General features: G+C 40.6%; 2 protein-coding genes across 3 annotated transcripts; one reads left to right on the top strand and one right to left on the bottom strand.

Annotated features, from left to right (window-relative positions):
* Positions 1 to 94: 94 nt before the first annotated feature.
* On the bottom strand, positions 95 to 10,876 carry hmox2b (heme oxygenase 2b). The gene is made up of 6 exons (XM_080447894.1): positions 10,818 to 10,876; positions 7,903 to 8,021; positions 7,292 to 7,409; positions 5,363 to 5,854; positions 4,150 to 4,273; positions 95 to 3,532 (listed from the first exon to the last, which is right to left on the bottom strand). Exons 2-6 carry the CDS (start codon positions 7,983 to 7,985, stop codon positions 3,405 to 3,407), a joined length of 945 nt encoding a protein of 314 aa, XP_080304020.1. The 5' UTR covers positions 7,986 to 8,021; positions 10,818 to 10,876; the 3' UTR covers positions 95 to 3,404.
* Positions 10,877 to 17,288: 6,412 nt separating this feature from the next.
* Positions 17,289 to 23,924, top strand: tedc2 (tubulin epsilon and delta complex 2). 2 transcript variants are annotated; one of them, XM_080448521.1, is made up of 9 exons: positions 17,289 to 17,449; positions 18,229 to 18,287; positions 18,387 to 18,930; positions 19,609 to 19,662; positions 19,779 to 19,857; positions 20,404 to 20,551; positions 21,073 to 21,171; positions 22,274 to 22,467; positions 23,555 to 23,924. In XM_080448521.1, exons 1-9 carry the CDS (start codon positions 17,346 to 17,348, stop codon positions 23,702 to 23,704), a joined length of 1,431 nt encoding a protein of 476 aa, XP_080304647.1. In that variant the 5' UTR covers positions 17,289 to 17,345; the 3' UTR covers positions 23,705 to 23,924. The 2 variants fall into 2 exon arrangements, with proteins under 2 accessions (XP_080304647.1, XP_080304648.1); XM_080448522.1 differs by lacking the exon at positions 22,274 to 22,467.
* Positions 23,925 to 27,061: the final 3,137 nt, after the last annotated feature.

Consider the following 27,061-nt stretch of genomic DNA (forward strand, 5'->3'; position numbering starts at 1 on the left):
TTCTGCTGGTAAAGCGTCTGGAAGTTGGGTCAAATTAACACATGTGTGTGTATATATATAACACTATATTTCAAGCATAGTGAAAAGTCAGACGAACAGGAAATGTACTTTTTATTCAGTAATAGACAGCACAATTAATTCCTGCAATTGTCAGCTAATATCGTACTCTCACAAGGACATTTCTGTCAGTCACTGAAAAAGCTTAATAGGGTTGAGAAATGGTTAATAATGCAAAAGAAATTATAAAATGGACATTTACGGGCCGAACACCAATGCTCTAACCAGGCTTCAAATATTTTAGCGTATGACCATGTCCATTCCTCCTGAGATTCAAGTCACTACTTTAACGTGTCCAAAATACTGGAATAAAATCATATCATACTGACAATGTAAAAAGGGGGGGGGGGGTAACATTCATCTTTAGACATTGTGTTATTGGTTTTTAAAGGTCATAAAGCATTATATTCCCATCCAACGGCTCTAAACTATGACCTTACATATCCAGTACAGTTTATACCTTACAAAAATATTGACCCTTCCAATGATGTTCCAATTTGGGAAACTTCAAAATGTCACCTTTTTGTAATCTAGATGGTAGGTGCACAAAATAACCAGAATGAGCCACCTATTTAGTGCAGTGGTCTCTGCCTGTGTGCAATGAGAGAACATGTGCATCAGTCAATTTATTAAAAGTTAGGGTGGAATAAAATAGTAATCTCAAAGCCCACACATCATTTGCAGTGAAGCAAATAAAAGATGCTGTGATTGGATCAAACAAAACTGTTTCATCTGACTCATCAAGATGCTTTTGGCAGTTAACATCTCCAGCGAAGCATCTAATGTTATGAGACTGCTTCTCTGCAGCAGGGATTGGAAAGCTTGCTATAATTTAAGTAAGGAGCTAAAATGGAGCGACGCCACCACATGTTATAAAAGTCAAATCAGTTGGTCTGGTAAAAGCATACAATGGTTACATTTATACTACCTTTCAGGTGGTGATGTTCAAATGCACAAGTCAAAGCTCCCTGTGAACGGATTCAAATACTGAAAGACCTTGAGTAATCACCTAGCAACTCGAGAGAGCAAGACAGACGCTTTTTCTTTTTCCAATTACTTTGACATTTACCATGCCTTATCCTTAGAAATATTCAATTTGAGCTGTCAGGCTTGAAATGAGGCATTCAATTGAAAAACAAAGTAAAGAAAAACCTCGATATACACCATTTTTCTATTTCTGCAAATGAGACATCATAGTTAACATGAATACATTTGCCCTGCAAAGTGACAATGGGTAATACTCTGGCTTTCAAATCTGGGTCCCAAAGAACAAGCCATGATTCATATCATAAGCTGTCTTTTAGTCTAATCAAGCATTGCTAATAAAGGAAAGTTCCACATCTGGTTATGGAAACATGAAAAGGACCACAGATGTATAAAAAAAACACAGAGAACACAGGGACCTGTGTTCCATATCTGTGGTCCTTCAGGTTAATGTCCTTTGGTAATCAATCAGTCAACATCTCCAAACAAGAAATTAAACAAAAGGTAATGGCAGTTTGATGAAGAAAATCAATCAATGGGAATGTCATTACGATGACATTAAGCAAATAGTTGCAGAATAGTGCATTTATATGATAAACAGTATATATGTGCTGTTGTGGAAAAATGCTATCATGTGCCATCATATAATAGTCACATATGACATCTCAATGACACGGTGTACAGTATATTGCTATATCCATCAGACATGGATACAAAAACGGAAGCAGGGCTGGTTATAGCCAGTAACCTATAATCAGTGTTACCTGATGTGAACTGTTCCATTCGGTTTCAATAAAACACTAAACTGAAGCGCCTGTAGCCTTCGTGTCAATTGAACTTTGCGTTCATGGGAAGAAGGCAGAATGGGAAAAGCTATGCAAATCACCACTATGCATACAAGCCTGTCAGCTTGGAGCCTTTTTTGGTCACATTTTAGTAACAGACTCCGTCGAACGATGAAGTATAAATTAGGCATACATTTGCACTGTTGAAGGACGGATGTCGCAGTATAATGAGTTAAACAATTAGTTCTGTCTTGGACTGTTAGAAGTTGTACAATGAAACCCAACACAAAGCAGCATGGACAGATTTGTGTTGGCAAATAACTATTCAAGAAACACGGAAGTTATATTTGAGCACGCACTTGTCATAATAAATTGCATTATTAGTCATTCTAAGCACAAAATGTGCATTTACTAGGAAATGATGGAGGTTTATTCATCACATGGATGTTTAGATGCAGGGCTCAAACGCCTGATGCTTCCAACCACAAGTCTAATACTACCAACTGTAGATGACTACTGGATGTATTGATAAAAGAATACACAGGATGGAATATGAACCAATTGAAATACAGTACTTATTCTGTAAAGCTGTGCTCGTGCAGATGCTTTGAACTACATTCTAGGTGTAGAGGAGAAAAATAACCGATCGTGAGAACCGTTCATGAGTTTGCCATTTTGAGGTCAGGTCTGTGTTCATTAGTTGGTTATTAATTAACCCTCAGCTCCTCTTCTTCCAGGTCTAATCTACTTGGACCTTCACAACAAAACCGAAAAAGTGTCATATAAATCATAACTGTTTGAACACAGCCGTCTGCCCTGCATAAATATAACTGTGCTATCTCACAAATGAAGAATATGCATAGTATTGTTTCTTTTTTGGAAGCTTGTCATTTACCAACTTTGACAGATGGATCCACCATCTTTAACGCATGCACCATCTGTGCAGCCAATTATAGACGTTTATCAGGGCAGGGGTTTTATAGACGTTTATCAGGACTGCCATGCTTGTCAAAGCATGGCCGTCTAGTCAAGCCTTGGATGCTTGGATCTGGCGCTCATCAAAAATAAGCAGGCAAAAAAGTCATCACAGCAACCAAAATGAGGTTTCAAGGATAACTCGGCATCAACATCCCTACAAACTATAAACACACCATGTGTGTGTTTTCATAGTGCCTCATCTACAAAACCATGTCTCCGGTTCAATCCCGGTTGGAGACCTGTGTTGCCAGTTCTTTCCCCCTCTCTTCTGTCAGTTTCCTGTCTACATAGGATACTATGTAAATAAAGCAACCCCCCCCCCCCCTCCTCAACCCTCAGAACAAAGTATAAACCTGGGACAAAACAGCTACAAAAATAAGGGCTTGAGAGATGACTAACCATGCCGGAAAGCCAATGCAAGGGAGGTGGAGAACTTAAAAGGGTTAACAGGAGAAGAGGTGGTTACAAGGGTCTGGGGATGAATGGCTCACATCAACGGTCCGAGAGCTCTGTGGCCCCACTTTCCTCCTTTGTGTTTTTCCTCCACGTACCCCCCTAGCCTCCCCATCCAGCCAGCAGCACAGCAACCGAGGGCTGGGATCACATGAAGTACCACGCAGCCAATCCAGCCAGAGCAGCGACCCAAGCAGCGAACAGGACCTGTCCCGTGGGATGTCTGAGTGCGGCCATGGCTAGCTGACCGGCATACGCCGTTCCACCACTAGCCGCTGTGGGAAGAGATGGAGAACAGGAAGATTTTCTCCGTCAGAACCAGAACTATTTTTTTTATTGCCAGGTGAGTTTGCGTATAGAAGAAATCCGTCTCGGCGACAAATTAAAGGAGTAGTTCACCCAAAGAATGACTTATTTTCAATCAATTGCACAGCTTCAGAAAACTGAAACATGAAGCCTTGAATTCATTTTTTGTTTTTGTTGTATTCCTAAGCCAATAATTTGATTAGTGGTGGAAAGATGCTAAATGTATCCGGTAGGAGACACAAAGTAGCCTCTTTGTGTCTCCTACCGGAAATACACCCACCCGGTCATCAAATTATTGGCTTAGGAATGCGACAAAAACAAAAGAAAATCCATGAATTCAAGGCTTCATGGGGTGTGTAATTGATAAAAAAAGAGGATTTTTTGGGGGGGTGAACTACTCCTTTAAGTCACAAACAGTCTGCACCAAGACACCATAGTTGTCAATGCGTGGCAGCATTTCCTTAACATTGTCATGATCTCATCAAAGTCGTATGAATCAATGTATCAATTATATGCCCTCTACGTTTACGTTACCTAATTACTAGAGTATAATGTCATACAATTATACAATTATAAGAAGTCATACCCGTTTTGGCCTGGTAGAAGGGGCATTTGTTGATGTCTCCATCCATGGCTCCGTGGACGGGCATGCCGGCATCTAAAACCTCCTCCTGGATGGTCTTTCCAATCTCTTCTAACTCGTCAAACACCTGCCAATGCAAACACATGGGGGACATAATGGTAGTGGTACAGACAAGAAGAATTCAACGGACCTGACTGACAAGCCATGATGAGTCCTTAAAGTGAAACGCATGTATAAAATGGAGGCAAGTCACTAAGAGAAATGGCATTCCCAAATGTTACAGCTATGGCCAATATAATCAAGAGACATGTCACTGTGAAATTAATGGCGTGAGATCAGAAGGAATATCTCTGTAGAAGAAGGCTGACAATTTACTTTTTTAAATCATGAAAATGTTTGCAAATCTTTGAATATATATATTTTTTAAGCGAACATTTGTTAACTCCAATCTTTGCTTCTGGGGGTTCTACAAATGTCTTCTAAATCCTAACAGTTTTTTGAAATATTAAAATATATATAAAATATAAAAATAGTCAAATATGTTTGTTTCATATTTTACTGTAATTAATGTAATAATTTGTACTATGTCTTGTCTTGTATTGTTGATGATGATGTCTGTTTTTGTATGGATAGCTAGATCACAATTTTTTAACAGCCTGCTCAGGGACTATAGATGAAAATTAGCCAACTCTGGCTAACTCTGGCTCATTTACGTGGACGTGATAAACTGACATGTTGATTAATGTGCACTGTCCCTGGTAAATAAATAAATAAATAAATAAAAAACGTATGTTGCTATATCAGTGGTTCTCAAACTTCTTCATGTCAAGGGCCCCCAAAATGATATGTATTTGGCCGCGGACCCCCATCTCAAAATATGTCGTTCCAGGGACCCCCAGAAGCAAAGATTTGAGTTATAAATGTTAAATATATATATGTAACAATATCTTTATTCAAAGATTTGCACAAATGTTCATGATTCTTCCAAAAATAGCAGATCTACAAGGTGTATATCTGCTATTTTTGAATAGCCAAAGTATGAAATAATGATTAAAGTGGTTACACAGCTGTGTTGGCGGTTTTAAATGGTTTAAAGCTTTGAACCCAGGGAAGTGGTACAGATTTCACAACAGTGCAATGCATCCAACCTTCTTCTTCCTTTCCCCCTCCCCTTAACCTCCTCCTCTTACCAAAACACACCCTCCCTGTTCCTCACCTCCATGTTGAACTGGAAGGCTTTGACCGCCTCGGCCACCAGTCTCTGCTTGGTCTCCGCGTCCATCTCCAGCTCGTTCATGCGGCTGCGGTACAGCTGCTTGAAAGCCTTGGCGCTGTGGATGGCGTCGAACTGGTAAAACTCCAGGCCCTCTCCGGTCGCGGGGAGCTTCAAGGCCCGCTGGGCCACCTTCTTCAGCACCTGGCCTCCGGACAGGTCGCCCATGTAGCGGGTGTAAGCGTGGGCCACCAGCAGCGCCGGGTCCTCCTCGCCCACCTGGTGGATGCGCTCCACGTACCGCTGGGTGGCGGGGGAGCAGCTGATCTGGCTCTGCCAGTCCGGGCCGTAGAAGTACTCCAGGTCGCGGCCCAGGGCCTCGTGGCGATGCAGCTCGGTGGGGAAATAGAGGGGGGCGAACTGGGGGTGGTCTTTGTTCTTCTCGATCTCCTCCTCCATGGCGGTGTACGTGTAGTAGAGCGCCACCTCGCCCAGCTGCAGAGGGCCGGAGGAAACGGTTAACAAAATACGCCACTGTGTGAACGATATTAATTCCTTTTTAAACAGATTAAGACCTGAGGTCAGTTTTCTGAAAAACTTAAGTTGCTATGTCAGTGGCAGGGACCCCCAGAAGCAAAGATTTGAGTTAAAAATGTGCTTGTATATCTGCTATTTTTGAATAGCCAAAGTATAAAATAATGGTTTACGTGGTTACACAGATCTTAATGGGTTAAGACGAAGGCTTCATTTTGCAGGCCTTCCACCTTCCATGAATTCAAGCAATGCTCCGCCATCCAGTGTGTGAGGGTTTATTATACAACAGGTAGTTCCGACCAAGAAATCTGATTGGCTGAAATAGCTTTCTAGCCGTGCTTCAAACCAGCATCATAGCACGGGCCTAATCACATTAATAAATCACTCCGCACTGCAGTCCGCACCTGATTAGACCATATAGCGCACAGCTGTGCTGTGAAGTCACGCAGTCCCACGGTAGGAAAACAAACAGACAGTAGCCTGCATAGCCTGACCCACCGCCGCCACCGGAGAACAAACAGCTATGCAAAATGGACTATGTTGTTAATTTTGACTTATTTGGTGGACTTACGGTTGATCAATGGTTAGAAGGTTATAAATATCCTCCTGTGTTAAAGTAAAATTACTCCCATTTCGTTAACAGTCCAGTGTATGTTATACTTTATCGTACGAAGGTATCGCACGGCGAAAATAGCCGATCTACAAGTTCACAACACGTCGCCATCGCGACGCGTTGTCAGCTTGTAGATCAGTTATTTTGGCCACGTGACACGGTCGTACGACGGAGCATATAGCCTACTGGAATTCATTCCACTGCGCAAGCATTGATAGCGGCTGTGTTGATGAGACTGTGCCTCAGGCTCATAGTGCTGCTACAGGGACTATTTAATGTCTCAGTGAAAAACTCTTCTCTTTACAGGGAAACGGATAATAGCGAAACATTTTATTATGAATTGCTCCACAATATGAATACATTTTGATGTGTTTTGTTGGTAACTGTTGTATAATCGCAATATTACACTCGAGGGTGTGCTTTACCTTACATTATTGGCACTTCTGTGATGCGGAGGCGGAACTCGGCTTCGCCTCGTTCCTGACCGCATCACCGCCAATAATGACGGTAAAGCACACCCTCTCGTGTAATATTGCTTAAATCAATATGTGACATTAACCGTGTCGATCAATGCGAAAACCTTTTGTTACATGCAATACTTGCTAAGAAAAGTCACTTCTTTGGTTTTGAATTCCTGCTTCAGAGATACTTAAAGGGTTGTCGATTTGTCGGTGGCAAAACAGTGGAGTATTCCTTTTAACCTTTAAGAGCAATAATATTATAGAAGCGTATAAAAGGTCTCATAAAATGTTGCTAACACATTCTCTGTTCCTCTGCAGACTGACCTTGAACAGCTCTTTGCGGATTCGTCCCCTGAGGAAGTCTTTGACAAACTGGGTGTTCTCAGCCTTCTCATGAACCTCTTTGGTCCCTGCTGCCAGCAGCTCAGACAGGTCATCGGGTCTGGAGGAAGAAACAAAGACAGGGTTTAACCCATTAAGACCGGGAACGCATCTGTGTGTAATTTTTTTGATTTCTTTGGCTATTCAAAAACAGCTTGTAGATAATAGAAATTATACAAATGTCTTCTAAATCCTAACAGTTTTTTTATTTTAATGTTTATGTTGCTATAATATCAGTGGTTCTCAAACATTTCAAGGACCCCCAAAATTATATGTATTTGTCCGTGGACCCACCCCCAGAAGCTGAAAATTTGAGTTAAAATGTATATATATATATATTCAAAGATTTGCAAAAATAGTGCAGCACTCGGTGCCGCGCTATGAGCTTGTATATCTGCTATTTTTTAATAGCCAAGGAAATCAAAAAATGACACACAGATGCGTTCCCGGGCTCAATGGGTTAATGTCACAACAATATGCAAGTATTGTGTCTAAACAGCACGTTGCCACCGAGTGGTCTTTCAAGGACCACACATGATTGGTGGAGGACATACCTGAGTGCGTCTTCCTTTTCCTCATACACTGGCCCTGCTCCGTTGGAGACTGTCACACTCCTCTCCATCCTCTCTGTCGACATCGTCTTCTTATCGCTCAAGAATCCTCTTACTGAATTCTGTCAAAAGACATCACACCTACACACTTTAGACTTTACACTGACTCACTCTTTTCGTGTAGGTGGATTGGTGGACTCAAGCACAAAGCAAAGGCAAAAGCACAGCTCAGCCTATTAACAGACTATTAACCGACGTCTCTAAAGACGCTAACAGCCTTTTCCTGAGGAGTTTTTGACAAGGGGGCCAGGGGGCGGGTGGGGAGAGAGCCTGGCAGTGGCGAGCAGCAGTCAGAGCACAGAAGTCAAGGCACAGACGGCTGTGTTGTTGACGGACAACGGATGCACGCTTATGAGAAACAACAAAAATAAAACCTGGCCAAACAGTTGTGTGCATTAGCGCAAGATGAGGATAAAGGAAACATTCAGTCTAAATGTCCAGTTTGCTAATTCACAAGTACTACTACTACTTTTGTATTTGAAACTTTACATTTCTCTAAATACTATAAACTTTCACGACAGCCTAAGTACAAATATCATTTATGAAAAGGCTACCATAGGCTACAGTGAAGTCGGACTGAATGACTGAAACGTTTTTTCTTTTTTTACTCTCTTGGTGTGGGGATTATCTGGCACATGTATCTGTTATGAAAGAACAAGAAGACAGTTTATTCATTCGCTGCAAACCTGACGATACAGAATTTCCAATAACTGGGGGAGGTAGATGGTCCATCGAGTTATTGCATACATACAATGCTCAAATCAGCATACATTAGTATAAGCTATACGTTTACAGCTAGAATGTATGGGTTGTTGTTGTTTATTTGCACAAACTCCACTAATAGGACACTTTGAAGAAGAAACCATGTGGAGTAAAGTCTCAAAGGTTTTCTTCATTCGGTGCCGGTGTTCTTCCAGTTCTTCACAACAACAGTGCAGCAACGTGCAGGAATCAGGTCATTGAAATAAAGTGCAGTCTTACGCTAAGCTGTGGGACAAGTGAGCAATGCAAACCAGTTTTGCTGCCTTGGTGGTTTCCTGTTTGTGCTGAAATATATGGACAGTACAGGGAAGCAGGTGGGAAAATGTCTAATGTCATATTCTATGTGCCGTGGGTTTTTTTTTGTCGCTGCCAGATTGCACAGTGACATTCAGTCATACAAAAAGACAAAGATTATCAGGGTCAACACTAACTCAGAGGGCTAATGGTTGTTGTATAACCATTACTATAACGACAGAAGAGCAGGAGGACACATTATTACACTAAACATTACAAACAGAAGCCCAGCAATTTCAATCCCCACGTCACCTAACAGTCATGGGAAATCTCAGCAGGCTGAAACACAACGCAGTCAACATGCCCATCATTGTCAATTAAAGGCTAATAACTTAGTCTTTAAATTTCCTGTTGTTTGACTCAACCGTTGAATGCATACAAATACTAAGCGGTATAACCCTTAAAAAATATACAATAATTATTGATTTATTTTACTGTGGACAGATGCCCTAATCTCTCAACACAGATCCAGATTGCCGATATGTTCCCAGATTGCACATGGCCAAACACAGACTGTTATTTATTCTGGAGGAGATTTAGATTTGGGGTTGAGGGGAGGGGGTCAAAGGCCGGCTGCCTTGTGCCAGTCTGTGCTGAAATTACAGTGTGACCCTCAGCCACAAGTTTGAAAGTAACAGCTGGTACGGCCTGGCAGGGACTGGCATGGTTTACATAGGACTGGCATGGTTTACATAGTAAACAATCTAAACAATGAGCGTCTCTGGAACTACATGGAACCAGCTCAGCTGAACAAAGCATGTCACCCAACACACCATCCATCTGGTGTTTGCTGGCAGGGCAGCAGTGTTCCATGGGATGAAAACAACAGCTGGATCATTTTTGGTTCTCCATATATAAATGTATCTTTCATTAATAAAAAAATAAAGACATGACTTATTGGTTATATTTGAGAATATTTGACTGATATCTGAGCTAGATCGAATCACGATAGCAGTGTAATAACTACTGACACCAGAACACAAGCACAATATGATTTATTGGCCAGACATGCTTTGTAAGGAATTACTCTCAGGTCCACAGTGACTCACATTACATTATGTAATAAATGATATCTATGTATTTTATCAGTGGTGTAAAAGTAACAACGTACATTTACTCAAGTACTGGACTTAAAAGTACAGTTTTGGGGTACTTACTTTACTTGAGTATTTCCAATTTCCAATACTTTTACTTCTACTCCACTACATCTCAAAGGCAAATATTGTACTTTTACTGCACTACAATTATTTGAAAACTTTAGTTACTAGTTACTTTGCAGATGTAAATTATGATGTTATAAAACATACATTAACCAATTTAGCCCTATTTTATACATAGGCTATTTTCAAACATTTTAGTACTTTTTCTTTTGGTACTCTAAGTACATTTTGATGCCAATACTTCTGTACTTTTACTCAAGTACATTTTGAATTGTGGACTTTTACTTGTAACAGAGTATTTTTATATTGCAGTATTGGTACTTTTACTTAAGTAAAGAATTTGAGTACTTTTTCCACCACTGCAAATTTCTTGTACTTTTACTTAAGTAAAAAATGTGAGTACTTGTTCCACCAGACCACCACTGATCATATCTGTATATATTTTATACCCTCGGCTCACAGTAACCCATTATAACCGTATCGTTAGCTCTAGCTATAGCTAGCACACATTAGATATTAGAAGTCCTACTCTATGATTCGACAGCTACCCTAGTGTTACAATGTTGACAATGTGATTTATTTCACCACTCAGTTACTATGAGCAATACTGATTTATCTTTATCTTATTTAAACAAAGCTTACCTGACTGGAGCTCTCTCAGTTTAATACCCCCCAAACAGGAAGTGCTCAGTGTGTTGCCAGGTTTCGCGAGAGAAATAAACAACCAGAGGTATGAAAACAAGCCCCAAAAGAAAGCGAGCCCTTCGATTTTTAAACTTTTTGAAAATAGCAGATCTACAAGCTCACAATGTGACGCGTTGTGAGCTTGTAGATCTGCTATTTTCACACACCAAAAACATTTTGAAAAATGTGGAATATCTTTGAAACATTTTAACAACACAAATCTTGTATAGGGGTCCCCCATATGGGGTCCCCTGGCTGGCATAATTTTTTTTCAGATGGGGGTCCGCAGACAGATACATATTAAACAACATTTGGAAACAACAGACAAGCTCAAATAAGTAACTACATTTTAGAAACAAGCCAAAAAAAAACGCAACCGGCAACAAACCAGTATTTACAACTACAAGCAACAACAAAACAAGCCCAAAGTCGCTTATAATAAGCGGACATGGCAACGTTGGAAGTGCTGAATGGCCAAACAAGAGTTCACGTGACCACGACCAGTAATACAAAGTCTATATTATTATTACAATACAACATTACACACATTTTACCAGACTACATAACTACTAATAACTTTAGGATCCAGATAAATTATGCAACACTGTTGCATAATTCTGACAGTTAACATTGAATTAATGCAGTATTATATGATTTTTCTATATGATATTTGGACGGTAAAGTCGGGAAATATCGCCTCCCTATGGCTGTTATAGGCTACAGTTGAGGTTAGTTGAGGTTACTGCTCAAAGTACTCAAATGTTTTACTTAAGTAAAAGTATCAATACTGCAATGTAGAAATACTCTGTTACAAGCAAAAGTCCGGAATTCAAAATTTACTTTAGTAAAAGTACAAAAGTATTAGTATCCAAAATTCCACACCTTTGAGTTGAAATGCCCTTTTTTTCCCCGTAGAACACTTAAACCATGTCAAATATCAGGCTTGTCAAGAAATGTAATTGTTAATTTGATAAAAATTCTTATAGTGAGCCTATGTGGGTGCCTCAAGCTGTGGGTGGTTCAGCCCAGACTGTGGAGCTATGGGTTTCAAATTGGGCAGCATTTGGTTCAGTGTTCTAATTTCCGATTCAAGAATATCAGGTATGACTATTGGCATAGAGCGGTACAATTTGCACTATTTTATAGAAGGCTTTATATTTGAGCAAATGGGGCTCCATTACAAATAAGGCATCATACAAATACAGATTTAGCATTGATTCTACAATGCCAGCCTACTCATGAATTATGATTATGGTCTGTGAATTTATTATAACACTTATTTTGACAAAAGAAAACAGATTCTCTCAAATAACTAAGTAGTAGTAACATAGACTGCAGTATGAGTAGTAATAACTAGGTTATTTGAGATTTATTCCCCTTTTGTGAAAAGCCATGACATCTGCAACATATATTGGCTCATGATAGTGAGCGATTGGTAGTGAGTGATGGTAAAAACCTTTTTTTGAAGTGAGATTTTAGATATTGGTCAATAGACAGTGTGTAGAAAGTTCTGTGTAGATTGCACAAAAATCAAATATATTAATTGTCAAAGCCCCCCCCTTCTTGTTTTTTGGTCTTAATAACCTTATTTTGTTTTGTTTTGTTTAGTTTGTGTTGTTTTGAAAAGCTACTTTGGGAATCTTGAAAAGTGCTACTGTATATAAATATAGGAACTTGGAGGATGTCCACCACCTCCACCCAGATGGGAGTTGGGGGACCTGTTCTTGAAAAAAACACCACAGTTCCTTTGGGAGCACCGTTGTTGCTCACAAGCACATCTGACAGGCTGCCTTGCAATCTGATCTGACCTACTGCTACTGGTCTACTGACGATAGTCTGAATAATCCAGGCCACCAGGCAGTGGTCCACCTGCCTCTATGAGAGCTGAAAAGTCTTGTATTTTACTTTTCCACAGGTATAGTTTTTATATTATGAATTATGTTACAAAACGTATGGCAAAAACAGCACAGTATTACACAACTTTCTTAACTTTTTATGGCACTTGCAACTACAAAAAAAATATTTTTAAACCACTTAAAACCCCTATACTTTGTTGTAAGTTTGAATAGTAAAAATAGCTGATCTAGGCTCACAATGCGTCGCAATGTGCATTGTGAGCTTGTAGATCTGTTATTTTTGCCAAATGTTCACCTAGTTTCACTGTTGTTGTTCACCTATGACAGTCCCAGAATAGCGACACTATGGGTTTCATGGGTTATGTCATATATTTGTATCATTCCTTGATTTTTCTTTAGTTTTCAAATTCTCTTGTCCTAATGTTGTCTTGTGTTTTGCTCTGCTTGCTGCAAAACAAATTGCTAATAACCCGAGGCATAGCTCCCAAGATTTGTACAATATCATTAGCCTTGCCATTAGCCAAATTATTATTTTCATCTTAGTGGTTATAATAGCTGTGCCTGCATGTGCCAAATTGTGAGAAGTTATTAAGTTCAAGTCATGTTTATAATATTAATTTAATAAATACATTTTATTCGCTGTGATACTGTTTATTGGTGTTGTAAAATGTGCCAAATTGTAAAGAGAAGTTATTCAGTTGAGGTAGGTTTTGGAATCATGTCTTTGCTGTGATACTGTTTATTAGTGGTGTAAAATCTTGTGGTGACTTAAAACTCAGCCTATAATATCAGTTGCTTGCCTCATGATGAATCCATTTCATATTAATCTTTATCTTATCTTTCATTTGCTGTTAAAATTCTAACTGGTGGTCAACCATCCTTGTATATTTTCCTAAATGCAGTACATTCTTTTATTAGTGAAAACTCAGAGAGGAGATGGTATTCTAGCCTAAACCATTACAGCACCTGGAATCTTGTCTTTTTAGTCTCTGTTCATATATGAATTAGATAGATAGATCTATCTAGACCTTTATTGATTCCAAGGGAAATTTAGTTGTCATAACAGCATCACAGTAAGGATGAAACAAAGCAGGTACATTTTATTGCAATTGAGACCTGATTTTTGTCCTGTTATTATGTTATGGTCACTGGTGTTCCAGCCAAGTGTAGTGGCCGTAACAGTAGAGAACAAGTACAGAATAAGAATTAACACTATTATAAACAAATATGATGACAACATAATACAAAATACAGTATAAAGATGACATCCGACCTGGCCCACTGTGCCTGGGCTGATTAGGGGTGCATCCAGTGTTGCCAGATTCTGTGAGAGAAACAAGCAACCAGGCCTAGGAAAACAAGCCCAAAAGAAGCGACTATGGGCCACATGAGCACTTTAAACATATACATCAGCTATTTTCAAATACCATCTTGGGGAACATTATAATAAGCAGACCTGGCAACACTGGGTGCATCATGTATAGGCCATGCATCAGAAGGTAGAAATAAAGGTGTGGGTATTGCGTACATTCATTCTATCACCAATTAAAACAGCATTTAAATAGACTTTTTTTTAAAAGGGACTGCTGGCCATCTGCATTCGCAAAGCATAAATAAATCAAATCTATTACCAGTAAAATGGGCATAGTCATGCCAACATTATTATGGCAGATGCCATTTGGACAGTTAGGAAAACACCTGGCTCCACATGTCCAGTTTACCCTGTGCTGGAGTATTCAGCCATGACCATTTAAGTGATTTCTTTTTTTTTTGCAGCTGTTTGTGCATACAAAGACAACTGCATATGAATCATACATGAGATGGTTGTGCCACTGTGTAGATTTGTGTGTCTCTGTACACCAGCTATCAGTGGGTATTTGTTATGTACTTGCATGTTAACTTGTTTGTCTGTGCACTTGTGTGTGTGTGTGTGCGTATGAGAGAACATGTCACTGTGCGTACAGCCTGTTATTTGTCTGGCAGCCGGCTGCAGTGTCAGATGCTCAGTTGGTGGGGTGGCCCGAGCATCCTGTGGAGCCGCGGGGGGGAGCTGGTGGAGAGGCAGAAGAGCTAATGAGATGATTCACTGCCCTCTGATGGAGCCGGCAATTTGATGCTATTACAGCTAATTGCTATGGGAAGTGTTTCTATGCCGCGGTGTGGATCGGGGATTGGTCAGATAAATCAGACTTCAGTCTGAAAGCCTGCATGGTTGAAAGGCTAGTGCATACACAAACTTAGGTTTGCCTTGGATGCCAGTTTCACTATTGCACTTGGACAATAATAGCAATAGGTCAGCTTGACCTCCTGGATTCAAACCCCAGTCACCCACATGGGAAACCAAGCATTGAAATAATGCTGGTCTTCAGGAGTGTCTACTCTTCTGCATCGGGTCAGACCTCTAGTTGACATCCATGCTCCGTCATCCATGTCTACTGACCACCATTGAGCATCCTGTTGATCTTTCACTCTGGCTAGACGGAGCTCTGCTGGGCTTTTTCAGGACACTGTTATAGGACTGCTTGGCCTCAGATCACCCATGCACGTGCGCACGCACACGCACACACACACACACATACACGGCTGTTCAAGTTTCCATAGCAATCTCTGGTAGATCACTTAGCACCTCTGGGAAAGTGCAAGAATAAATTAATATGAAGGCCTGATGAGAAGAGAGAGAGAGAGAGAGAGAGAGAGAGAGAGAGAGAGAGAGAGAGAGAGAGAGAGAAATGTATATCATCAGCACAGCATATATCAGCCAAGGATTGATGTGCAAACTAGACCCAGGGAAAGCATAATAGTAGGATCAGATCCAGATTCATTCCAGAACCATAATAACAGGTTAGACTGGCCTCACTGCCACCTTCTTCAACACAAAGCACCACAATGGAAATGAGCTCTCAGGCTTTGTTGCGTTGTATCCTTTTGACACATGTACACATGTACATATATGTTCATGCATATGCATTAAAACAAACAATAAATCAATCAACCAACAAATTAAAGATTTCCAGGTTTAGACTTGGTTGTTCTACGTGTTGTTGTTCTACACTGGAGGCAGCAGAATACATTTTATTACTGCAATCTGGTAAGCCAAAAGGTTTTTGTAAATTGGGTGCTTTTCTGAAAAGCCTTTGCTCTGTCTGTACGAATATTGTTATTGTATTGTATACTGTCTATACATGAATCTGTGCTCCATACCTTGTGGTCTTGAGTTAAATGAATGATGATGAGTGAATAACAGCTTGGCCAAGAACGTCCTGCTGTTTCTGTATAACACCAGAATTCTGAATACAAGTTGTACAGTGCTTTCTGTACAGTCACTGAAAATAAGCAATGTCGGTTTACAGTGGTGTTTAATGCCACCCAAGCCTCTCGACAGCTGTTCATATCTGAGTCATCTAATAACCAGATGGTGACTGTGACACACTAGATGGTAGAATCAGCTAATGTAATTAAAGGTGCTGTAAGTGATAAGGTAGGCAAGATAACGTAAGCTGTAAGTGATATTTTTGGCAAAAAAATAAAATAAAAAATCTGATAGCAATCATTTCTATTGCCTAGACTGTTTTGTTCAGTAACAGGGTCTCCCCATCACCCCAGCTCTTTAATAAATAGAACATGCATTTTCATGTTGGTAACAAATTTCATCCAATCAGGAGAGAGATTGAGAGAACCCATTTATCAGCTTAAATGTGATAGTGTTCCAATTTCTATTTTTCTGATCTTTTATGTTTTTGTTTGTTTCATCACTTACTTTATCCTTAATGGATTCTCTCTCCTGATTGAATGAAACCTGCATTTTATGTTTACTAAAGAGCTGGAGAGCCCTGTTATGGACCGATCATTAACAATGATTACTATAACTATAGATAGATTAGACAGACAGACAGACAGGCAGGCAGGCAGGCAGACAGACAGAAATCCAGTTGTCACTGGCTGTTGCAGCAGTAAAGGAGACAGGAGGAAAGGGGGAAAGCGAAAGCAGATATAGCTACAGTGTCGTGCTGTACAGTATGTACAGTCTTGACAAAAAATGATGTCAGAGCAGCATAGTAAAAATAACAATAACAGACTAACCCCCAATTATTATTAATTTATTTTCAGTCAACGACCAGGAAACAGCGTCCACGTTTCCATGGAGACTGACGCTACAGGCAGCACAGCAGGCACTCGCGAGAATTGGAAAGTTAATTCCCTCAGTTGTTGAAGTAGGACTGTAGCTATGGGGACGCTGCAGTGGAAGAAGTACTCACATTTTTTACTTGAGTAAAAGTATCAATACCAACAATGTAGAAATACTCCGTTACAAGTAAATGTCTGGTATTCAGAAGAATTGACTCAAGTAAAAGTACAAAAGTATTAGCATCAAAATATATTTAAAGTACCAAAAGTAAAAGTACCCATTATGCAGAATGTCCCATTTTAAAGTTTTCAAAATGTATAAAAACTCTTATGATATTGTGCGCCCGCGACTGATTTCAGAAACGGAACACTTCCGCATCCGCTCCCTTGCTTTTCGCGGGGCAGCACAAAAAAACAAACAACCCGGTGGATTTGTGGTTCCTTCCTCAATGTATGAGATCCAAGGACATGATCCTTGGACTCGCTGTCACTGCACAACAAGAGCATGTCACTGCTCACTGCGGTGGAGGAAGCCATCAAGGTGACCAAAGAGGAACAAGCCAAGTTAAATGACGATATTCAGCTCTACAGGGAGATCCTGCAGTCCTTGTAAGTCCCCTGGTTATAGTTATGATTGCTCATAAGTTCCCTTCCATCTGCTATCAGCCTTGATACAAGACCGTCGTGTGATCCAAGGCTACTTATAGTCCGTAATTTGAAGAGAGTGAAACGTTTAGATCGCTGACAATACGTGTGTTTGTTGTGTACATTGTGGTCGAGGAGGCAGTTTCGACACGAACAAGGATGCCTGCCAGCCTTGCTGTGAGCACTGGCGCTATGGCTTAGTTGGTTAAAGCGCCTGTCTAGTAAACAGGAGATCCTGTGTTCGAATCACAGTAGTGCCTTTTCTCTACTGTTTGCTTCAGTCACGATTATTATTGCGTTTGCACTTGCAAGAATTAGAATCGATAGCGTACGTCAGTCAATATTAATTAAATGCATCAAACTGGCTTCACAGTTAAGTTTGTGCCCAGGAAATTATTATTAGCAACAATTGAAGATTGCAATTTACGAACTGTGTGTGTGTGTATATATATATATATATATATATATATATATATATATATATATATATATATATATATATATATATATATATGTGTATATATATATATATATATATATATATATATATATATATATATATATATATATATATATATGTGTATATATATATATATATATATATATATATATATATATATATATATATATATATATATATATATACACATATATATACATACATACATACATACATACATACATACATACATACATACATACATACATAATGTGACTGTATGGTTACTGGATTTCCCCCCCAGAAAACCACAAACCAAGAATGTTTCCAAGGACTTAGAATTGGCAGATAATCCCAATAAAGGTAATAATAAAATGTACATTGTTCAGTTATTACATAATTGTAGACCATGTAGTGGAGTCAGAAATCAGTAATAACAACCATGTGTGCTTTCATTTTCAGCCCCAGAACTTCCACCAGAGGAACAAGAGGAAATAGAATTATTGGATCAAGCATTGGAGAAAGCCATGCGCATCCGCAGTGGTATAGGACCACTTAAAGAACCTCACAACAGTGATGGACAGTCTGGGACCAACAAACAAGCAGGCTGCACAGCTGCCAAGAACAAGGGAGGTACAAAGGCCTCTGGAAACTCTAAAAACAACCACAGCAGTAGTTCTACTTCCCAGTCAACCAGCATGGTCAGAAAGGAATCCACCAAGTCTAGAGCATCATTATCCTCTGGTGGAAGAGGTACGACCGATCGCTATCCTGGACAGTGCGGAAGCAGAGTGAATAGCAGCAAGTCTATCCAGAAATGTCCTGTCTCGGAAATTCCTCGCCAGTCAGCTGGGAAAGAAAAGCAGGGTGCCCCAAATCGTGGGTCTGTTCAAGCCCCCCCGCTGAGTGATGGGGGCCTGGACAAAGCTGCAGGCGGCTCTGTGCCCTCTCATACGCAGCAAACGCCTGGCTCAAGCTCAGGCAGCACTGGAACTCCACAGAACGAGTATGCCTTTAGATAACAGCGTCTAAAACGTCTGTCAAGCCACATTATAAAGTTTGACTGTTTTCTGTGCTACTTACTTTAACCCGTTAAGACCGGGAACGCATCTGTGTGTCATTTTTAGATTTCTTTGGCTATTCAAAAAATAGCAGATCTACAAGCTCATAGCGCGGCACCGAGTTCCGTGCTATGAGCTTGTAGATCTGCTATTTTTTGGAGAAAAACATTAGTGAAAATGTTTCAAATCTTTGAATATATATATTTTTTAAAGCGAAAATGTTTTACTCAAATCTTTGCTTCTGGGGGGCCCTGGGACAAAACACTTTGAAATGGGGGTCCGTGGCCAAATAAATACATTTAATTTTTGGGGGTCCTTGAGAACCACTGATATAGAAACATACGTTTTTCAAAAAAACTGTAGGATTTAGAAGACATTTTGAAGAATCCCCCAGAAGCAATAAGATTTGAGTTACAAATGTTCGCTTTGAAAAAAATATATATATTCAAAGATTTGCACACATTTTCAAGATTTTCCCAAAAAATAGCAGATCTACAAGTTCATAGCGCGGCACTATGAGCCGTGCTATGAGCTTGTATATCTGCTATTTTTTTGAATAGCCAAAGACATGCGTTCCTGGTCTTAATGGGTTAACAAATCGGTTTGTCTTTATTTCATGACAGGATATCCTCCGAAGAGATAACGAAATGGAAATCACTAAGAAGCAAGAAAGACAGGTATTTTTTATGAATAAGTCTATTTCACAGATTACAAGATTAACAAGAGGAAGATTACATGATGCCTTTCCTCAGGTCAGTTATGTGATTGCATTAAACGCTTTCTCTGTCTCCAGGCTGTGGGACAAAGTAATGGCTGTACAAAGCAATCCTGTGTCTGAGAGAAGTCACTTCATGGAGAGAATGAGGGCTACGGTATCCGTCCTTCCTTTATTCTTAACCCCAAAACAACTTAAAACGTAAAGTGATCAGTGAAGCAAGCATTGAATATGTTTTTTTCATGTGGTATCATTACATTTATAAATATAGTTTTGGACTTCAGTTGTTGTTTTTGCTAGCCAAGATTGCATCCAACCACCACCCTTACTGCTTCCAACACATCATATATACCGGTAATCTACTTAGTTTAAATGAGCACATAACAATCTAATGTCCGATTCACAGACTGAATCCTAATTTATTCTTCAGTGACAAAAAAAAAAAAAAGAAAGACTCTTTAAAATACATGTCAATGCTTTTTTCAGTTGAAAACATTTTACATTCATAAAGTAAGCTTAACCCATTACATTTTTTAACCCATTTTAAGATTTCTTTGGCTATTCAAAAAATAGCAGATCTGCTATTTTTGAATAGCCAAAGTATAAATAAAGATAATGGTTATGGCTAAAATCTAAAATGACACAGATGCGTTCCCCGGAATAACGTGTGTCCTCCTCGGTCCTGTCCCCCCTCCCGCTCTAGTTCCCCAAGGATTGTCATCCACATAGCAGCCCGGATCAGACCAGGGCTCTGGTGGCCAAACTGACACACCAGGCGGAGGCCCTGGTGCACAGCTACCAGAGCCAGCAGGTCCTGGCCAAACAGACATCCGCAGCTGAGACAGTGCCAGGTAACGAGCCTGCAGAACGCCTCACAGGAGCACAACAAACCGGCAGGGATGGGAAGACGTGTGTGGGTCGAGATAACAATAATGTGGAATGGAACACTGCCGTTGCGGGTGCTGAGCGTTTGTTTATGCTTAATTTTGGGCACCGGCGTACATTGGTGTCCCGCGCGAAAATAGCTGATGTGCAAGCTCACAACGCGTCACATTGCGACATGCAGTGAGCTTGTAAATCGGCTATTTTTCTGCGTTGGATCTGCTTAAAATCAGGCTTTTAGACTGATGTTTAAAGGCTGTGATTAATTCCACAGCTTAGTGCTGCCGACTCCTCCGAACTAATTTGTAGATAAACTCATTAATTCCTCCAAAGTCGTTCTTCATAATGGGATTGGGATTTTGTCCTTTCATATAGCTATATAAATTAATTTCACAGAATATTTTCTTAAATAATATTGCCAATATGTTTATTATTATCTTTTGATGAGGCTGAGTCGTAACTCCTTAATGTGGTGTTCTTGTTTGTACAGGCAGTGGGGAGAACAAGCACAAAGAAACTAATCTGACACTTGAAAGCCTGGAGATAATGGCCGCAGAGCTCCGAAAATCGTCATCCCAGGTCAAACGAGGTAGGGGGGTTTGGCTCATTCGACACATAATTACAGTCTACCTCATGAGACAAAGACTCCCCTTGAACAGTTATGGCTTTGCGGAGACAGCGAGACGAAGAACCAAATGACAAATTAGTTTCAATAAGAGCACACGATAAAGAGGTGCAAGGCGCCACATGGGTCTTTTATAGGCTGCTCTTTTGCCACGACTTTCCAGAAGGAGAGAGAGTTATGTAACAAAGGAGACATAGGTGGTGAAATTGTGACCCTGTGGTTCAATGTAGCCCCCCAGCTGTGTTTGAATTAGCATATGTGGGGTATCAGGTTATCACTCACGCAGCAGCGCGCGCAACATGGTGTAATTTCCATTGCCTCCCACCACATAATTGTAATACAGCTGAGATTTTCCATTCTCACCACACAAATGTTGACCGTGCTACCCGCAGGGGTTGAATATATTTTCCGGGTTTCAAAACTCCCTGTGCCAGTTCCAATGTGTGCCCCGAAGCCAGTGTGTGAGAAGTCTGTAGAGGTTTCTAACTTATTACTGTGTGGATTCCACACGCCTACATCTGGCATACATGCTTTAGTCGCTTCCAACCTGGAGTCCATATTTTGTATTATAGGCGATTGTTTGCCAATGCAAGCTATTTTTGTAACAATTTGAAAGAATGAAATAGTCATTAACTTTGAGGCAAGTTATTTTATTTAGCAATATTCGATTTTCCAGAGAAAATGTCTTTTTGTTGTTGTTTGAGATGTAAGATTGTAATAGTGTAATTTCTGCCGTGGACAAATCTGCTCTTTGCGGAGTAAATCTGACGGGGTGCGTGTTAACGAGCTAATTGAGCCTCTCCGTCTTGTCGTATGGAAAATGAAAATAGAGCTGCAGTGTAACCTCGGTGCCAGACGAGTACTTTCCTTGGCTTCTGCAGACCCCACCTCCCCCTTGCTCCCTGCGACGGAGGGGTTTTAAAGCTGTCCGCCCCTGATGAGGCAGAGGCGAAGTTCCCGGCTATTTAAAGCTGAGGCAGCACAGCAAGAAGGGAAAAAAAAAAAAAACATTTTAGGGTACAGTTGCTCGCGCTCACACTCTAAAGATAGCCCTATTTTCCGTCAGGGTGGGAATCATGGGATCGATGGAGGCCGGAGGGAGGCTGTCTTTGCACGATCGGGGTAAAGGGTGAGTGGGGAGAAAGGTTAGACGCGCCCCTGCCTCCCACCGTCACCTACAGCACAGAGGCGGAGCTGAGGGAGCTGGAGAGGCTGAGGATGAGGGTGACCCTGCTACAACGGGACGTGTACCTGCAGCAGGTATGGATCATCATGTTCTTCTACTGTACGAACCTTAATGAGTTTCAGGCTGGCTATAGGATAGAGTGCAGGGGGTGCAGCTCCACGAAGGACTAGAACAGTGGTTCTCAAACATTTTCATGTCAAGGATCAAAGAAATTGATATGTATTAAAATGTTCCTTAAACACATTGAGACATGAGGCGATTCTTAATGTTTTCTAAATCCTAACAGTTTTTTGAAGAAAAATCTAAACAAATATTTTTCAATATTTTTCAAAAATAGCAGATCTACAAGTTCATAGCGCGGCACTCGGTGCCGCGCTATGAACTTGTGTATCTGCTATTTTTGAATAGCCAAAGAAATCTAAAGTGACACAGATGCGTTCCAGGTCTTAATGGGTTAAATTTTGCTGGGGACACAATAATAGAACCCCCTCAAAGACCCCTGGGGGTCCCCGGACCACACTTTGAGAACCGCTGGACTAGAACACAGATCTCTCATTCAGGAAATGTCATATATAAACCAACAGGAGAGGCAGTTCGCTCAAATCTGGCACATTAAAACTTTACTTTCGGGGCATCCGGGTGGCACAGGGGTAAAGTTCCTGCCCACCACCACCATGCATGGAGATGGTGGGGTTCAATTCCTCCACGGTGCATCCAGCTTGGCTGGGCATTCTAACGAACACAATTGGCCGTGTCCGTGTGGGAAGGGAGCTCTGTCGCTGCTTTTGCGACTTCTAGAGGTGGCTCGCCTGTTCGCCACGGAATGGAGATGAGAGGGATGGCATGTTCCTCCGCGTGCGTTACACCCTCACAGTGAAACTACTCACTGAAAAGAAGTGACTAACGATGTCAAGTGTATCGGAGGAGACACGTGATTGTGCTCAGCCTTCTTCAAGACGTATACTGGTATACTGACTAAATTGGATTGGATGTAAATGAAAAGGGCACTAAAAGACTATATATATATATATATATATATATGTATCTTTTTTTACTTTAAAGCTTTGTGACGGTTGTGAGCTTGTAGATCAGGCGCTATTCATCGTACGACAAAGTATATAGGACTTAAGTGGTTAACACTCTCATTCCTCCATTTGCCAGGCTCTGTCACGCAGCCTGTTCCCTCAGCTCTCCTCAGTACTAAGCGGCCCGGGATGTCCCCAGCCCAGCGTGATTAGAGACATTTATTCCCTTTTGGCAGACAATGGAGAGAAGTTCCCTGCCCTGGTACTGGACACCGATCAAGACTGACTCAAAAATATTACACCTTGGTACTAGGTGTAAAAAACCTAAGAATTGTAATTGGTTGGATCTATGTTTTAGTGCAGTGGTTCTCAAACGTATTCATGTCAAGGACCCCCAAAATGATATGTATCCGGCCGCGGACCCCCATCTAAAATATTTTCTTTCAGGGACCCCCAGAAGCAAAGATTTGAGTTAAAAATGTCTTTAAAAATATATATATTCAAAAGTTTGCACAAAATTTCAAGATTTTTCAAAAATTGCAGATCTACAAGCTCATGCTGCGCTATGAGCTTGACCTAGGGGGTCCTCAGAGTTACTACAGGGGGTCCGCCGAATCTTTGTGTGATTTTTGCATTAACCACTTCAACCAAGCATCCCTATTCTGAGGAGACCTTTAGCCGAAAATAGCAGATCTACATGCTATTTTCGGCAAAGTGGTTTGGTATAGGGGGAAAAAAGACTGAAAGTACAGAAAGTACAGAGTGAAAGGTCAGGTTTACTAAGTATTGTCTAAGTGCATGGTTAAATGTCTGGAAATACACATTAACATGAATCCAACATGATAGTGTTGTGAAACAAGTCTATGAAGCTGCCTATGAAATCTCTAAAAAAAGAAAAATGTATACAATATATAATGGGGGTCCCTGCTTTCTCTCTCTCTAAGCCAAGGGGTCCCTGGCCTGAAAACGTTGAAGACCCCTGGTGTATTGTTTCACACATGGTATTTATTTGGGTCACAGACTGAAATGTTGTGTTCAAGATTGAGTTTGTGCTTAATCTTTCTTTCACTCTCTTTTTTGAACAAAGCATAAATCATATTTAAAGACATTATATTCTATCAGCATAGAATGCATGCTACAGTCATTGCATGTCTGTAGTTTGCTTTTTTCCTTTGAATAAATCATCTGCTCTGATCAACGACTTCGAATGCTAATGTATGGTATATTAATGCAATGTCGGTTTAGATTTTAATTTTGTACTGTAATATCTGCAATATCAGTGTGGTATCATGGTGTGATTACATGATTACCTTAGAAACAAACACTTCTCAAATCAATGACTAACATTGTGCAGTAATCACAATGCCAGCAGGGGGCACTCATTTTACCAGAATAAATGGAGATGAATTAATATAAGTCTAACGTGCAGAATAAATGCTCATAATGCACTACAGCAACAGATATTTTCTCTGTCAAAGACTGGAGAATTTTTAAATCCACAACTTTTGTGCAAAGTTACCTTAAAGTGGTGTGTTTGTCATCAGCGGTGGCACTGATTAACCTGGCATGACCAGACTAAGACACAGATATGAGCAGATATGACCTGTCCTCCGCCTATCTCACGAACCGTCTGACCGATTGACTTCAAACATTGGCGCGTGTATCGCCAAGGACTGGAGAGAATGCTGTGCCCTGTGGGAAGTCGGTTGGATAGGCGGTTCGCCGAAAATCTGTAGAAATTACACAAATCTCCATATATGGAGATATCCCTGATGTCATCAATATGACATAATTATTTATGATATCACGTACTGACGTCAAAGACTAGCCCTCCTGGGTTTTTTGATATTCGTTGTACGACAGAGTGTATTGGTTTAAGTGGTGAAAGATTAAGTATGTTGTATTATTTATTTCAGGATCACTGTGATACAGTGCGATGCGGCGCAGACTCCCAAGCGACTCCCTCTAGTGATTCAGTGTTCAGAGGAAAAAATACCCTACCCTGAGGCTAGTGTGTGAATGCCTGGAGTGTCAGACGTGGAAGTGTAGGGCTTTCACTCAGTGCTTATTGAACACTGAAGAAAAGAAGAAAAAAAAACTCAAGGATGCCAAGGATATCAATATATACCGTACAGCAGTGGTTCTCAACCGTATCAGGCCGTGACCCAATTTGAACTGGGCACATTCTGCTTCCACCCTGATGAGCACTTGGAATGTAGGAGTTGAGGCTTTACATTTTGTTTGACTCGGTTTCCGCAGATAAATATTGTGGAAAATAGCCGATCTACAAGCTCACAACGCCTCGCAACGCAAATATGATTGTCACTTCAAAAATAGCAGATCTACAAGCTCGTAGCGCTGCACTGAGTGCCGCGCTACGAGCTTGTAGATCTGCTATTTTTGAGCAAACGGGAGAATGTGTGCAAATCTTTGAATAGATATTGTTTTAAAGCGAACATTTTGAACTCAAATCTTTGCTTCTGGGGACCCCGCCCCCTGGGTGTCCCGACCCAGAGGTTTAGAACCACTGACTTACAGTATGAGATTGAGACGGGAGTAATAAACATTACATGATGAGAGCTGCTCATTAGTCATTGATTAGAAGCACAGCAGCTCACTGGCATGCCACAAGCTTCAACACATCTGAGACTAAATTAAATCCTTTAACGAGTGGATTAGGGCTGCAACTATCCTTAACCTTCTGAGCGGCTATTCTATCAATTACTTTTAGATTAATGGCATTATCAAGAAGCACGTTCTTTGGGGGTAATGTTTTTATATAGCCTATAATGAATCAATTTGAAACATTTCTAATATTTATTGTATTGTCGATTAAATCGATCAAGTCTGATTAACCACTTATCCCTATTTTATACTTTTTTGTACAACGCAAAAATAGTGAAAATAGCCGAAGCTCACAAACAAGCTTGCAGATCTGCTATTTTCAGTATTTATCCAAAACGATTGTTTTTTTTGTTTTTTTTCTTATCAATTATAATCAATTAAGTCGATTAGTTTGATTAACTGTTCCATCCATGTGGATCATCAGTGTTGCCTGTCTCCATGCATGAAAATATTTCTCCATATAGGATATGTTATAATACAATACAACGTGTGTGTAGCCCACAGGGCCCCATATCTCTCCAAAACAAGAGAGAATTGGCCATTTGTAGGCCTTGCCAAGGGACAAAAAGGCCCACGTGGTGGCCGATGACGTGCGAACGGCACAGGCTGTGCCAGACTGGGCGACAGGTGGCGCTAGGTTCACACAGCGGGGCCGTGGGTGTCTGTGCCCTGCTGCACCAGGCCCTGGTGCACACAAACACCCCATGGCAGCTGAGTCACAAAAGAGAACACATTCTGGGCAGTGGGCACAGCTTCACTGGAGCGGCGTCGGCTGGAAATGGCACGTTTCCCCGATGACACAAGGGACGTACAAATAAGGGAGAGCGTCGCTTCAGTTTTGAAGGCCTTTGCCTTCAAGATCTCATCGAGATGTTGTTGCCTGCTGCTTGCGAAGCTGTTGTTTTAGCAGTAGTTGTTGGACTCGGGCCACTAATGGCCAGTGGTGTAAAGTAACTAAGTACATTTACTCAAGTACTGTAATTTTGAGGTACTTTTACTTTACTGGAGTATTTCCAAT

The sequence above is a fragment of the Gymnoscopelus braueri genome, assembly GCF_963280865.1.
Source record: "Gymnoscopelus braueri genome assembly, chromosome: 13".
Classification (NCBI taxonomy): domain Eukaryota; kingdom Metazoa; phylum Chordata; class Actinopteri; order Myctophiformes; family Myctophidae; genus Gymnoscopelus; species Gymnoscopelus braueri.

Excerpts from the sequence above, each read along its gene's own strand:
- hmox2b (XM_080447894.1), bottom strand. The coding sequence starts at position 7,985 with ATGTCGACAGAGAGGATGGAGAGGAGTGTGACAGTCTCCAACGGAGCA. Across the intron at positions 7,410-7,902 it reads GAAAAGGAAGACGCACTCAG|ACCCGATGACCTGTCTGAGC; the intron begins GTATGTCCTCCA and ends TTCTTCCTCCAG. Across the intron at positions 3,533-4,149 it reads CTTCTACCAGGCCAAAACGG|CGGCTAGTGGTGGAACGGCG; the intron begins GTATGACTTCTT and ends CTCTTCCCACAG.
- tedc2 (XM_080448521.1), top strand. The coding sequence starts at position 17,346 with ATGTCACTGCTCACTGCGGTGGAGGAAGCCATCAAGGTGACCAAAGAG. Across the intron at positions 19,663-19,778 it reads CTAAGAAGCAAGAAAGACAG|GCTGTGGGACAAAGTAATGG; the intron begins GTATTTTTTATG and ends CTCTGTCTCCAG. Across the intron at positions 19,858-20,403 it reads TGGAGAGAATGAGGGCTACG|TTCCCCAAGGATTGTCATCC; the intron begins GTATCCGTCCTT and ends CTCCCGCTCTAG.